This window comes from Girardinichthys multiradiatus, chromosome 11, assembly GCF_021462225.1.
Source record: "Girardinichthys multiradiatus isolate DD_20200921_A chromosome 11, DD_fGirMul_XY1, whole genome shotgun sequence".
In the NCBI taxonomy this organism is placed as follows: Eukaryota; Metazoa; Chordata; class Actinopteri; order Cyprinodontiformes; family Goodeidae; genus Girardinichthys; species Girardinichthys multiradiatus.
Genome location: NC_061804.1, coordinates 20602910 through 20616703, shown reverse-complemented (window position 1 = coordinate 20616703; position 13794 = coordinate 20602910). Strand labels below are relative to the sequence as shown.

Here is a 13794-nt window from a genome sequence, read left to right as displayed (position 1 = left end):
AATTTTCTGAAAAACTGATTGTTTTGGTTGTCATTAGCTGTAAGCCACAGCTATCTTGAACTAACACTGTTTGTGTATCTGTATAACCTTTCACTTTTTGAATTGAATTGCTCAAATAAATGTACTTTTCAAGGATATCCTAATTCAGATGCAGCTGTACAGTGAGGAAGAACTGGTTAAACTCAGCTAATGTTATGTTCATAATTGTCTAATAAGGTGCCACGAAGAGTTTACTGTTCTCTCTGCACCTTTCTAATGTATCCATGGAGCCAGATCTCTGAGATTATCTGCTAAAAGAAAGGCTCTGCAGCATATACGAACAATGCCTCTGCTTTGTCTTTGTTGATGCTCTGCGGTGTTTGGTTAGCGGAAGCTTTGGCATTTTACAGATCAGAGAGTAGAATCTGTTGTGTTCAGTCTGCCTATACATTTGCACTGAGTGGTGAAGACCTGCAGCCAACAGATAATAGCTAATATCAGAACATAATAATGATAGCGTGGCAGTGGGCGAAGGTATTTATTCAGTACTTGAGTAGCATCTCTGTTTAATCATACACCTATGGCCAAAATGATTCTTCCCCCGGACAGATCCAGGCTTAAAAGAGTCTTTTCATTTTACCAACAAGTTTCTTCTGACCGGATGTAATAATTATGTTTTAGAATGGCCCAGACAGGGTCATGACTTGAATATGATACACAGCCTGAAGATTAGGGTGGATGGATTTCTACCTTAAAATGTTTAATCTTGTATCAAAAACTAGTGTTCAAACATACCAGTGGAAACATGCCAAAATCTGGTCAACAATTCTAGATAGCAGTTGATTGGTGTAATGCCAATAAAGGCTTTTTTGCTGATAAATGGGAAAAGGTGTTAATATTTATATGCTATTAGGAGATGCCTGTGTCATTTACTATCAAAAACAAACGTCTTGGTTGATGGAAATAACTGTAAATCTAAATCTGTTGGGGGTATGAGCAGTTGTGAGCATAACTTTATATACAGCTTTAGCTAACAGATGCTTGGAATTAAAAATGGAATATACTCACCAATAATGTTAAAGTTTTGTTTTCTTTAACTCTGTTGTTCACAACTCTGTCCTGGCTTTACTTCTCACTTCACACTCTAGGTGTAATGAGAAAAATCTGTTTGGCTTTCTACTGTTATCAGCACGAGGGTAATTTACACCGGAGTTATCTAATAATAGACCCTGAAACATAAGTAACACAATATTTTGACTGCTGTGTGCAAGACCGCTTAAAAGATGACTGAGACACTAAGGCCCTGGATAAGGATAATGTAGCATGAAAGAAAATGTAATTACCATGTTTTCTTATATAAACTGAAACAAAACAAGAACAACCAAATTAAGTGCCACGCTAGTGGTTGTTAAAAAAATCTAATCTATTCTGTAATCTGGCCAACAGAGGGAGCCATTCACCCTTTAACTAAACGATGCTGGTGTATGTTTTTAAGTTACTGAATCTTCTTCTTATGATTATTAGACAACACAAACTTTGTAAACAGTTTCCTATCCAAAATTTAGCACTGCTGAGCAAAATTTGAATGAATGCGTTTGCGTATTTTATTTTCTCACAGAGCTCATATGGTAAATCATTAATTGTGCTGATCCAAAGTTGAAATGGTAAATCATTGCTTTAACCAAATATATTTGTCAAATTCTTGTAGAAGCAGCCCCACTGCTGAGATATGCATGTTTTCCTTTCAAAATAAAAATCTGCAGTTGATTTATATTTATATAACCTAAAATATTTCCTCTTTTTATGACAGAAGACGAGAAGAATTTTAACAAAGACGATGTCTGCATGATGGCTAATTTCTGTCCATTGTGGAGGGTGCTGTGTATTATGCCTAATGTGTCTAAATTTGGATGAAATCTTCCCTTTATTAGCTTAGCCTGTGCTTCAGTTGGTAGTTTTCCAGCACCTGCTGCTCTCAGAATTAACATTGCTTCAGTTATGAGGCAGCAACATACCCTGTTGTCCTGCTCAATAGAAGATGTAGGCAGGTGGGTGGGTAATGAGTTCCTGGTATATTGTGTGTTCGTGTAGGTTGTTGTCTGCATGTGTGTGCTGTGACTGAGAGGCTGTGTGGGCTGATGCCTCCTCCAGTTCACGGCTTCTTGAATGTTACGTTAAGGACTGGATTCGCCTGCAGCGATGTGCAGACGGAGGGGAAGAGGGACAGACATGACTAATTTGACTCAGCAAAGACGAGGTTCAGCATTTCCTTGTTACATCCTTAGATCCACGTTACCTCAGAGATCCCACCAGTTAGAGACAACCTGCTGCTCTGTTTTTCTGTTTTGCTGACAGCGTTGTCTGCACTGTTTTTTTTTTATAGGCAAAATAGCAAGCCTCATATAAAAACACTCTTTTCTCCAAATGGATATGACCTTATTCTGATTACATTCCCATATTTTCTAAATTTATTTTTCAGAAAATTGATTTCAAATGTTTCCAATGAGCTCCAATGTGCCAATCGAAAGGCGTTAGCTAGTGCAATTTGACTGGAGGCTCTGAGTTCAGCATTTTAAGTCTTCAGGCCTCAATGGACTCTCTGAATAAACTTGACTCAATTGCCTCTTTCACTTCGGTGTCTGGTATCCAAGTTCCTCCCAGCTGGGATGTCTCGGAAAAATATCTGAAATTTCCAGTTTAAAACATCACAGTAATTTGGTGTTTGTCATGTTATTTACAACGAAGTGTTAGGGCCTTTGCAGATAATAGAAAAAAGTAAAATACGGTCACACAGGAGTTAACTTATGCCAAAAAGCTCCTAAAATTACCACTTAAACCTTAGGGGACTTCTGGCATTTTTTGTCGCAGATGTTTGACTTTATAATGTCAGAATATCCCAGTTTTAATATACTATATATATATGCCTTTAATCATAGAAAATTATCCTTTTTTTCTTGCAAGGTTATGACTTTTTGACACCAGAGTATATCCAGATTTTTCCTCGTAAACTTTTTTTGGTTGAAATTTACTCCTCCATGGCCACATTGTTTTTCCTTTATCTACACTGGCCGTAATACTAAGTGGTAGAAAGTAAATTTATGAGCTTACAATCTGAGGCAAAGAGTTGAGTCATATGAAAAAATATGTTTTTATCTAAAACATCTGACTTGGGGAAAGAGCAAAATGTCCTTCTGTTAGAGCTGTTGGTTCACTTCAGGTAAGCCACTTACTGGTGTTTCAGGTTGATTGTACTGGTATGCACTGTTTGCGTGGCTGCAGGAATAGTTGGTCTAGATGTTATTGGTTATTCTGCATTAAATTAGCCCAGCTAAACTCATAGGGCAGGGATCCTGAAATACATTTCAGCAAGGTCAACTACAAGAATTTTTTCCAAAACCAAGGTCCATTGTGTAAAGGCAACAAGGCCTGTTACCTTTATAATGGTATACCAAGGTTTTAAAAAGTTTTGGCTTCCAAACCGCAACAATTTTCCATCATGCCATTCCTACAGTTGACCAGAATTCTCTCTGGTTGTATCTGGAGCACAAAATAACAGAGCACTGCACCATCCCTGCAGCTAGCTGAAAGAATGCTCCTACACCTTTCCCTCAATTATGAAAAAGACAAATTTAGTCTGTTCAGCAGGCAACAGGCTGGCTACCCAAGCAGATATCTTGACTTAGAGAAAGTGATCAGAGTTTTTCTGGAAATCCTTTTTGGTCATAACAAAAACTCATATTTTGGAAACAATATTCACATTTTGAATATTTTCATATTTTGGTTTGTCTCTTATTAAGGTAACACTGTTTTAAAACTACAGTTGGCAAACTACAAGTAGCATGTCTGTTAAGCAGCTGACTGCAGGCTAGCTATCTGTGCTGATAAACCAACCAGCAGGGCTAATATCAGCTTGTTTCATTAGCTATTTCTCAGAAAGCAGAATGCCTGAAAGAGATAATATTCTGTGCGGTTAGTAGTTGCCAACTGCAAATTTTAGTGAGCATTTATTCCATACTTTTGCTCTCAAATCTTTTTTTTTTTTTTTATCAAAATGAAAATAATACATTTTACAATTATTTTCCCAGTATGAAACCAACTGATTTTAAGGTCTCCACGTGACTTAAACCTTCTTGGATTTTCACCGCTAGAGAAACTTGTAGATTAATGTGCCTTAAAGGTCATTAAATGCTAATTTATTTGAAAGTGACTTCTTTTTTTGTTAAATCATGAGCCACAATACCAATATTCTAAAATGCCTTTTACTGGCAGTTGCTGTTAAGTCAAAGGTTATGAAATGGTAGTTAAAAACACATCTGTGCCTCCATTTAAATATTCATCAGGAGCTTTCTCTTGAAACGGGCCACTTTTTAAATGGCTCAGCACATTTTATTTAAAATTCCAAGTCTGCAATAGTTCAGGTGAAGTAAGAAAAAAATCCTTTCATTATTCATCACTAAGCTTTATTTTTTTATTCAAACTTCTTCTTCCTACAAACGTCCGGCAGCTTCTGCCATTTATATAACAGCATGTGAGTAAATTTGAATATCAAAAAGATTTATTACACATAGACTGATATGTTTAAAGCGTTTATATATCTGGAAATTTTCACAATTATGTCTTACAGCTGCCAACCCAACGTTCAATTTTCAATGTGACATGGAGGTGATAAACCTGTGGCTCTGTTTAGGTGTTAAGGAAGCCCAGGTTGCTTTAATACTGGTTTAATACTGGTTTTCAGGTGATCTGGGTTTATCCAAAAAACATAAAACCACGGCTGCCCAGATCATGGCAGAATTAAACATGCACCTCAACTCTCCTGTTTCCACCAGAACTGTCCGTCAGGAGCTCCACAGGGTCAATATACATGGCCGGGCTGCTATAGCCAAACCTTTGGTCACTCATTCCAATGCCAAACGTCGGTTTCAATGGTGCAAGGAGCGCAAATCTTGGGCTGTGGACAATGTGAAACATGTATTGTTCTCTGATGAGTCCACCTTTACTGTTTTCCCCACATCTGGGAGAGTTACGGTGTGGAGAAGCCCCAAAGAAGCGTACCACCCAGACTGTTGCATGCTCAGAGTGAAGCATGGGGGTGGATCAGTGATGGTTTGGGCTGCCATATAATTCCATTCCCTTGGCCCAATACTTGTGCTAGATGGGCGCGTCACTGCCAAGGACTACCGAGCCATTCTTGAGGACCATGTGCATCCAATGGTTCAAACATTGTATCCTGAAGGCGGTGCCGTGTATCAGGATGCCAATGCACCAATACACACAGCAAGACTGGTGAAAGATTGGTTTGATGAACATGAAAGTGAAGTTGAACATCTCCCATGGCCTGCACAGTCACCAGATCTAAATATTATTGAGCCACTTTGGGGTGTTTTGGAGGAGCGAGTCAGGAAACGTTTTCCTCCACCAGTATCATGTAGTGACCTGGTCACTATCCTGCAAGAAGAATGGCTTAAAATCCCTCTGACCACTGTTCAGGACTTGTATATGTCATTCCCAAGACGAATTGACGCTGTATTGGCCGCAAAAGGAGGCCCTACACCATACTAATAAATTATTGTGGTCTAAAACCAGGTGTTTCAGTTTCATTGTCCAACCTGTGTAGTTGAACGCTCATCTGACGTAGAAAGGAACAGCTATGGTGATTGAGATGCCCAAGAAACACTATTATTAACTGGTCAGAGCTAAAGCTTACAACACGTTAGGTTTCCCATGAAATATTCTGTTTAATTAGTGTTGTAGCGCTGATTTCACAATTTATTTATGATATAAAATACTCTGACGTTGCCATCTTTTTCCTTGACTTGATCCAGATAATGTATCCCAAGCTAACATGTCCAGTGTCTATGTCGCTCCACTGATATTCTTCTTTTTGCCTTAAAGGCACAGCAATTTTTAGCATAGTAATTGGTTGGCTGTCTTACCCTGAGAAAATAAATTATTCTATTAATTTGCATAAACTGATAATAGCAGGGGACTAAGTGGATGAACGAAGGATCAGTTTCTTTGGCATTTTATAAGTTTTGTAGGATCTCATTTAGGAGACATTTGCACTGCAATTGATGACTTTTTTTTTTTCAAGTTAATGATTTTACTTGTGTACTTGAAATTTGGTTCCCTATTTACAAAGCATGTCTCTTCCAAATGAATACAGCATTTTCCTAATAAATTTGGGGAATCAATATGTTAAGCTTCCTCATTGCTGATGTAAAAGTTCCTAATGCCATTTAAAAACTACAGTGCCCTAGACACTTATTGGCACCCCTGGTAAATATGTGTAAAAAGCTTTGAAATAAATGCATCTTTTAGTTTCATAATTTATTTATAGAAAATCTGTACAAATCCAGTATTAATGATTGTATGTATTATGTGGAGAAAAAAAAAAAATACAAGAATCTAAAGAAATAGTTTATTTTTAACAAACTCAGTGATGCCACACTTATTTGCACCATTAATGATGCATCACTAGATGTTTACATACGGGCAAGTAATTTGGGAGGCATGCAAGAAAGAAGCCCTTTCTCTCCTATCATCACAAACACAAACATTTGGAATTTGCTAAATGCTATGTGGATGTTCTGTTATGCTATGGGCCTGTTTCTTCTTCTTTCCTCAGGAAAGAAACAGTTCTGCAGAAACCTAGCTCATGGTTTCACTCTACTTGCCAGTTTCTTATGGACACTTGCTCCTTTTAAGACCAGATGGGCTAAACCTAAATCTGAGCCCTGGTTGAATAAAACCCACTGTGTCAGGCCTGAGTGCCAAAGAGCTGAGAGCAAATGGAAGTAGAACAGATTGGAGGCTTCATTTCAAATGTTCATCTCTGCTCTCTAAATAATTTTCTCCACTTTATTATTGAAAAGGTCAGAACCATAAGGGCCTTAATTTCATGTCATGGCTGTCATCATTCAGTATGTGTTCCTGCTTGTGTAGTCTTTGTTTGAACCTGTGACTTTGCTGTTTCTTCAGAAAATTATTAGTCATCTAAAGGTTCTCCTGGAGATCCTTGACTTGACTTTTTAAAGAGCTTTTCCGTACTCTAGGAGACTCTTGAGCTTATCAACAGTAGTCTGTCTTCTGGTGTGCTCCCTGATCATTTTAAAAATGCTATGGTATGACCTCTATTTAAAAAAACCTGGACTGCATCCCACAAATTTGACTAATTTTAGGCCAATTTTTAAACTTTCTTTTATCTCCAAAGCCCTTGAGAAGATGGTGCATTGTCATTTCACCTTTCTTGAGGAGCATAGCATTCTTGAGGTTTTTCACTGTGGTTTTAAAACTCTCCTCATCATTGAATCGTTTTATTTTTTTATTTTTAGTTTTTAGCAATGTCATCCCTGAACTTTTAGATTCAACAGCTGCATTGATACAGTAGAATATAAAAGATTGTCTTGTTTAGAGCGAGCACATTCCTCCTGTTTTATCTTCACTCTGGTGGCTGCCTTTCCTTTTTGGGATCCATTTTATAATTCTTTTGTTTTTAAATCTTTAAATGGCCTAGTCCCACTCTATCTTTCTGAGATGCTGCATTCTTACAAACCTACCTGCTGACTAGCTGCTCTTGAATGTCCCCAAGACTAGGCCTAAGCTCAGTGTAGCAGCTACTAAAGTGTGCAAGAAAGTGAACCTTCATCTCAGTCAGGCCTTTTCATTGTCTGCTTTTAAAACTCTTTGTAAAACTTATCATTTTCTTTGGCTTTCAACACTTTGAAAAGTGCTTATTTCATTTTATTTCTTTGATAACTACAGCTTTTACAGTTGTATATGATATTATGTCTTTTACTATGTTTATCATTTCTTGTTTTTTTTGTTTCTTGTTTTTTAAATTAATTTCTGTTTTAAATAGTATTTTTGTCTTGTGTGAGCCACGTTTTAGTTTGACTCTATAACAGTACTTTGGTCCGCTGCAGTGTTTTGTAGTGCTCTACAAATAAAGTTGGATTGGATAGATTGGATTCCTGAGAACCTTCTTAGAGAGCATTGTGTCAAGGGCCCCAAGTTGTACTTCAGTTTAACTTGAAGCTAGTTCACTTTAGCACACAGATTATATTAAAAGCACTTCACGTTGTTATTTTCTACGTTTGTGCGTTACTTATGTTGTGCTGTTCTACACTTTAGGTTTAACTGAAATGTAAATATAAAATAAATTGCTCCAAACTAGAAGTATACAGATACTCTTCTCTTTAATCTGACTGCAAGTATAAGATATGTCAACGTTTAGGATACTTGGTACACCTTTTCACCAGAGTCAGTAAGTCTGGAGGTAATTCAGATTTTTAGTCTTCCACTGACTTTTTTTTTCTTCCCAAGACTGGAGAACAGGTTTTATGGGAAAGGCTCCCATGAAGACCTCTACCATGATGGTTTCACCCATGAAGACCTCTCCCATGAAAGGCTCTTCCATGATGGTTTCACCAATTAAGACCTCTCCCATGAAAGGCTCTTCCATGATGGTTTCACCAATGAAGACCTCTCCCATGAAAGGCTCTTCCATGATGGTTTCACCACTGAAGACCTCTCCCATGAAAGGCTCTCCCATGAAGACCTCACCTATGAAGGCCACCACCAGTTTACCAGGTTCCATCCCAAAATCGATCCCGATTGCTACCCTCAACCCTTACACCAGCAAGTAAGTGTACCTGTCAGTATGTCCCTGTTTTCCATTGACTTGTGTTTGTAATTTAAATTCTGTATTGCTCAGTTGGAAAACACAGGCCTACGAGTACTTCTTCCTATTTTCATAACTATGTGACATGGAGGTGATAACAGAACGTTGGACATATTACAGTTACACTTCTTATAGCCGTCTGCATAGCTGTTCCTCCATGTTTTGCTGGTGTTAGTTGACAGCATTGGGAGCAAACTTTAGCTTTTGACCACAATAAGGCTGGGTGTGGCAGTCCTATCCATAGTGAGCAGGAAATGGTGCTCACTCTGGATCAAGCTCTTATGAAAGGGAATTTAATCGCAGGGCAAGCTATGTTGTGTATGTCCTCCACTGCACAATTATCCCAGTAGTCAGAAAGCTCACTGATGCAAAAAGTGCAGCGTTTTGCAGAGCGTTGTTGAAAACAACAAGAACTATATTTTAAATTTATTCAGACGTTGGTAGATGTAAAACACCATGTTTAAACTTTGAAAAGAGAATTGTTTTCTCTTTCTCTGAACTTTAAACACTTACATATGCAGTTTCTTGGAATTCTTTAATGTGCAGTAGTGTTTAATTTGTTTAGTTGTGCTTCATCTAAAATGTGACCTTTGAAATCTGTTTATTCAACTAATGATATGTTAATACTGAAACATTCTGTCTGCATTCATATGAAGGTAAGGTGTTTCATAATCATTCAATCATTAACATTCATAAAAACAGGCTTAACTACATGAATTGAAGTATTTGTAATACAATGCCCTTCAAAATTATTGCCACCCTTAAGGATTCCTATAAAACAAATGTTACTGAAATGATCTCAATCAGTCTCTAGGAATAACCAATGACTTTCTGTTTCTGTAAATATGACACACAGGATTGATGTGTCTTAGCTTAGCTCTCTTACCATTCAAAATGGGAAAGACTGTATGCCATTTAGGCAAGAAAGATGTCTGTTGATCTTTATAAGCAGGAAAATAGCTACTGACCCAAACAGAGTAATGTTGAAAAGCCTAAAGCAACTGGATGTTTGAATAAAGTTGGATAAATATCCAAGTTTATTTAGACTAAATTTATATTTGGCCTTTCTGCAAGAGAAAAATCTTTTCTGCCATACAATCACAAGCCTAAACATGTGGAGTTTGTCAAACTTTAGGGAGACCTTAAAGCTGGAGACACACTCTCCAACCTTCTGTCATCACAGATTTTGAAAAGACTAGGTGTTAACACGAACAGACTGGTTTTTATTCCGCGACTGAAAGAATGGGGATCTGGGGACACTTCATTCTGCCTGCTGAGGGATCACAGGCTCCATCCAAAGGAAGCCGGGTTTGAGAGTGTCCGCAAAACTTCTTGGTCGGATAGGGAGTCTCGTCCACACGAACCGTCTGCGAAACAGACTACATTTGAAACATGCTCCCAGAGTGGAAAAGTTCAAAAGCCATGCCCTGCAGCAGCTCCGTGTCGATAGCCATAACCGTTTAATTGGCTACAAACTGGCGAGCGTCCCTCCCCTATCCCTCAACACGCATGCCCTGACCAGTGTTGCCAGTTTTCGCAAGAGAAACAAGCAACCAGCTCTATGAAAACAGGCCCAATGGGAACCCACCACACTGCGTAAAACAAAGGCCATTTGTAAACAGTATAAATATTTTTTTCCCCAAAGAAGCAGAACAATGTTTTGTATCAAGTTTTTTAACAATCAAAATTAAACAATCTTTAATTTTAAAAGAAATAAGATATCTGTCAAACTGAACATCAGTTCAGAACATCATGTGATAACTACTAGCCTACTAAAAACTTTAAAATTCTGACCTCAAACTTAAATAAAAATACTTCATTGCTTTTCAAAATCTGGATATCTCTCTTGGAACAAATCTAAAATGTCAGTAAAATATTATATCTGACATTGACAGCCTGACAGACGTTTTTGAAAAATCTGGCCTCTTTATTTCCTCCCCTCTTTTTCCTCATCTATTTTCCTGTCTTCCTCCCAGCCCATACTCGTTTGCATTTTTAACCATCACATGCTAGTCTAGTTGCTTAACCAGCGAGCGGATAAAAAAAGGCAGAATTTGGACAAAGCGGGAGAAATGTCACATCTCACGTTCCAACCTTGTTCTCAGTGAACAAGTGCTGTGATAAATGACTTACTGGATTCTCAACATTGGTGCAGTTTCCTCATCAGGTGAGCCTGTGGTTGACTGGGACACGGAGCTGTAGAGAGGAGCTGAAGGTAGCCCCACCTGTTGGAAAAGGCATGTGGACCAAACCACTTTTTAGAAGTCATTCTCTTTTTTAATTTAAATGGCTTTAGTTGTACTTTTATTTAACATTATATTATTCTGTAAAAACAATTGTGTGTTCACAATGATTTTTGGGGGGAAATCTTTATGGAAGGGGTGGACACGGATGTACGTCCTGGTAGAATAAGACCCAGGATTTCCGCCTATATATACGTAACAGCAAAATGACAGTAAACACAGTTAACAGAAAAAAAATTTGAACATTAAAAAAAAAAGAAAATGCACATTTTATATTTTTCCCATATTTTGTCCACATACTGCAACTCATTGTCATGCTGTCTTATCACTCATTTCCCTGTCACTCGGCGCTCTGGCCTGATTGTGACTGGGGTGTGGCGAGTCAACCTGGGCAGGCGTGGGAGCTGGGAGAATATCAAGAGGTTGCACTCGGAAAGAAACCCAAGCCCGAATAAGTAACTTCATGTTCAAAAACAAGCCCAAAACACCACAACCCGCGACAAGCCCAACATCGCTTTTAGTAAGTGGACTTGGCAACACTGTCCCTGACCTGTGAAAAAACAACAATGGTGGACTTCCGAGTTGCAGTTATATTGAAGCTACTCCGTCTGTTGTGCGTTTCATCCCAAAATCTTTTGCTCCTCTATGGCGAGTGTGAGCGCGTACAGGAATTGGAAAACTAGAGGTGCTTAGATCGCCATGTTGATCTTCTTCCTACAACATCTCCCGCACTCTGGTGCACACCATTACCACACCTCACTGGTGTGGTAAAGGTATTACAATACCCAATATGGCACCTCCGGCTTTATTTCAATTAGGCCTTAAATTATTTACTCTATTTTAGTCTTGAATATCCGAGTGTCTCTCTTGATTATTTTTTTTATCACTATGTAATCAGTTAGCTAGTAGTTTGTATTATACCCAGTGTATTTATGTTAATAATGTTGTATAGTTACAAATAATGTAAAAGAAAAAAAAAAAAAGTTGGCTCGCAGCTGTTGCCGAGTCCCCTACCCTATTTTTTATTGGCTGCCGACAAAAGTTTGAGCTTTGTGACTGAGCTTTGGTCTGGTGAGGCAGATTGAGTTTTTCCAGCAATGAAGACTCTAGATGAGTCTAGTGTGAAACAAGGGATGAAAATATGGAACCACCCAATGGTTATTGTCAAGTTTGGTGGAGGATTTGTGATGCAGTGGGCCTGTTTCTCTTTCAAAGCCCCTGGAAACCTTGTTAAAGTAGATTTTACCACAAGCAGTTTGAAGTGCTAGAAAATTTAAATACACATCTGTTGGTTTCTGCAAGAAAACCCCAAAATGTCATTATAGGTTCTCTAAGCAGAACATTGATTCAAAACATATGGCCAAATAAAAACAGAAATGTTTCACCAAACACAAAATCAATGTTCTTCCATGACCATCTCACTCCTCAGACATAAATCCTATAGAAAACCTTTGAATAAAGAGAACCTAAGAGCAGGGGTGGCACACTGTAGTTCTCAGGAGCCGATATCTTTCATGTTTAGACACGCCCTCGCCCTTACATGGCTGAATTAATTGCTGAATTAATTCTTCAGTATAATATAAAGTTCTGCAGACACTTTATGAGTCATTTATTTAAGTGTACTGAACCTAAGGAACACCTAAAACATGCAGAACCGGCTGTTGAGGAGTATGGTTGGCCAACCCTGAAACAAGAAACATTGTCCAAAGAGAAATGGTCAAATATCCCCGTCTCTTTAAGCTCCAACCTGATAAATTATTATGGGAGGGAACTAATTGCTCTTCTGTAAAAGTAATTCTGTAAGTGTAAGTCGATACGTTTTCCTAGTGGCATCATTTTGATAAGATGAGCCAGTTCTTCAACTAAAACCACCTACATTGTGCCCTCTATTAGCATCTACTGTCTACATACTGATCTGCCATCACAGATGCCTTTGTACTGTTTGTCCCTAGGTGGACTATCAAAGCCAGAGTCACAAAGAAAACTGAAATCCGTAACTGGAGTAACTCCAAAGGGGACGGCAAGCTCTTCTCCTTTGAGATAGTGGATGAGAGTGTGAGTAGAAAGGTCCTAACATTGTCTGCTTACTGTACTTCACTTATGGTGGTGTTTTTGCTTTATCCATGCGATGTGCCTTGCTGGTCAACAGGGAGAAATTAGGATCACAGCCTTCAACAACGAAGTGGACAGGTTTTTCTCTCTGGTGGAGCAAGGCAAGGTGAGCACATCCTGCTTATCCAAATGAATTCTTTAAGTGATAAGTATTTAATTTGTTATACAAACATTTTACATTTTGAGTGTATTGCTCTTTACTGGTTCATGAGTTGCAAGAACTTTTAGAACCCGTAGTTCCACACAGAGATTTTTGTGTTTTTTAGATAATTTGAAACCTGCATCATTAGTCAATAACAAATAAATAATTCTGTTTACAGAAATATTTTAATTCTTTATCAAATGGTCTTTTAGATAATGAGGTACTGTATGTTTAGTTACATGTTAAAAATTTGAGTAAATCTATGAATCTAGGAAAATGTTGCTGATTGCAGTTCTAAGAAAACCTTAAATAGCAACATTTTGTCACTTTTCGCCTCTTCTTGACACTCAGACAATATGAGTGCTACTCTACTGGAAGAAGACGATAAATGGCTGATTTATGCTCAGCTTTTGCCAGTTCTATTGTTGACATGTCTAACTGTTGCTGTGCTGACTTCCGTCTGCTGTAATATACCGACTACAGGTCAGTATATAACCTGCCTTTTAAAAGACCCCTTTTATCTCACTGATCCTGCAGTAGTTTGTCCTTTACATCTGGAATATCAGTAAGGAGTTGAATTAACAGTACACTGGCCAATCATTTTCATCTTGGCACATTCATTTTACCAGAATTCT

General features: G+C 38.1%; 1 protein-coding gene across 2 annotated transcripts in view; it reads left to right on the top strand.

Annotated features, from left to right (window-relative positions):
* LOC124876730 (replication protein A 70 kDa DNA-binding subunit-like) overlaps positions 1-13794 on the top strand; it is a 56176-nt gene that overhangs the window by 3461 nt on the left and 38921 nt on the right. For both annotated transcript variants that reach the window (XM_047379715.1, XM_047379716.1), the window contains exons 7-9: positions 8305-8623; positions 12858-12960; positions 13055-13123. In XM_047379715.1, the coding sequence (XP_047235671.1) occupies positions 8305-8623; positions 12858-12960; positions 13055-13123 (491 nt within the window). The remainder of the gene's footprint in view (positions 1-8304; positions 8624-12857; positions 12961-13054; positions 13124-13794) is intronic.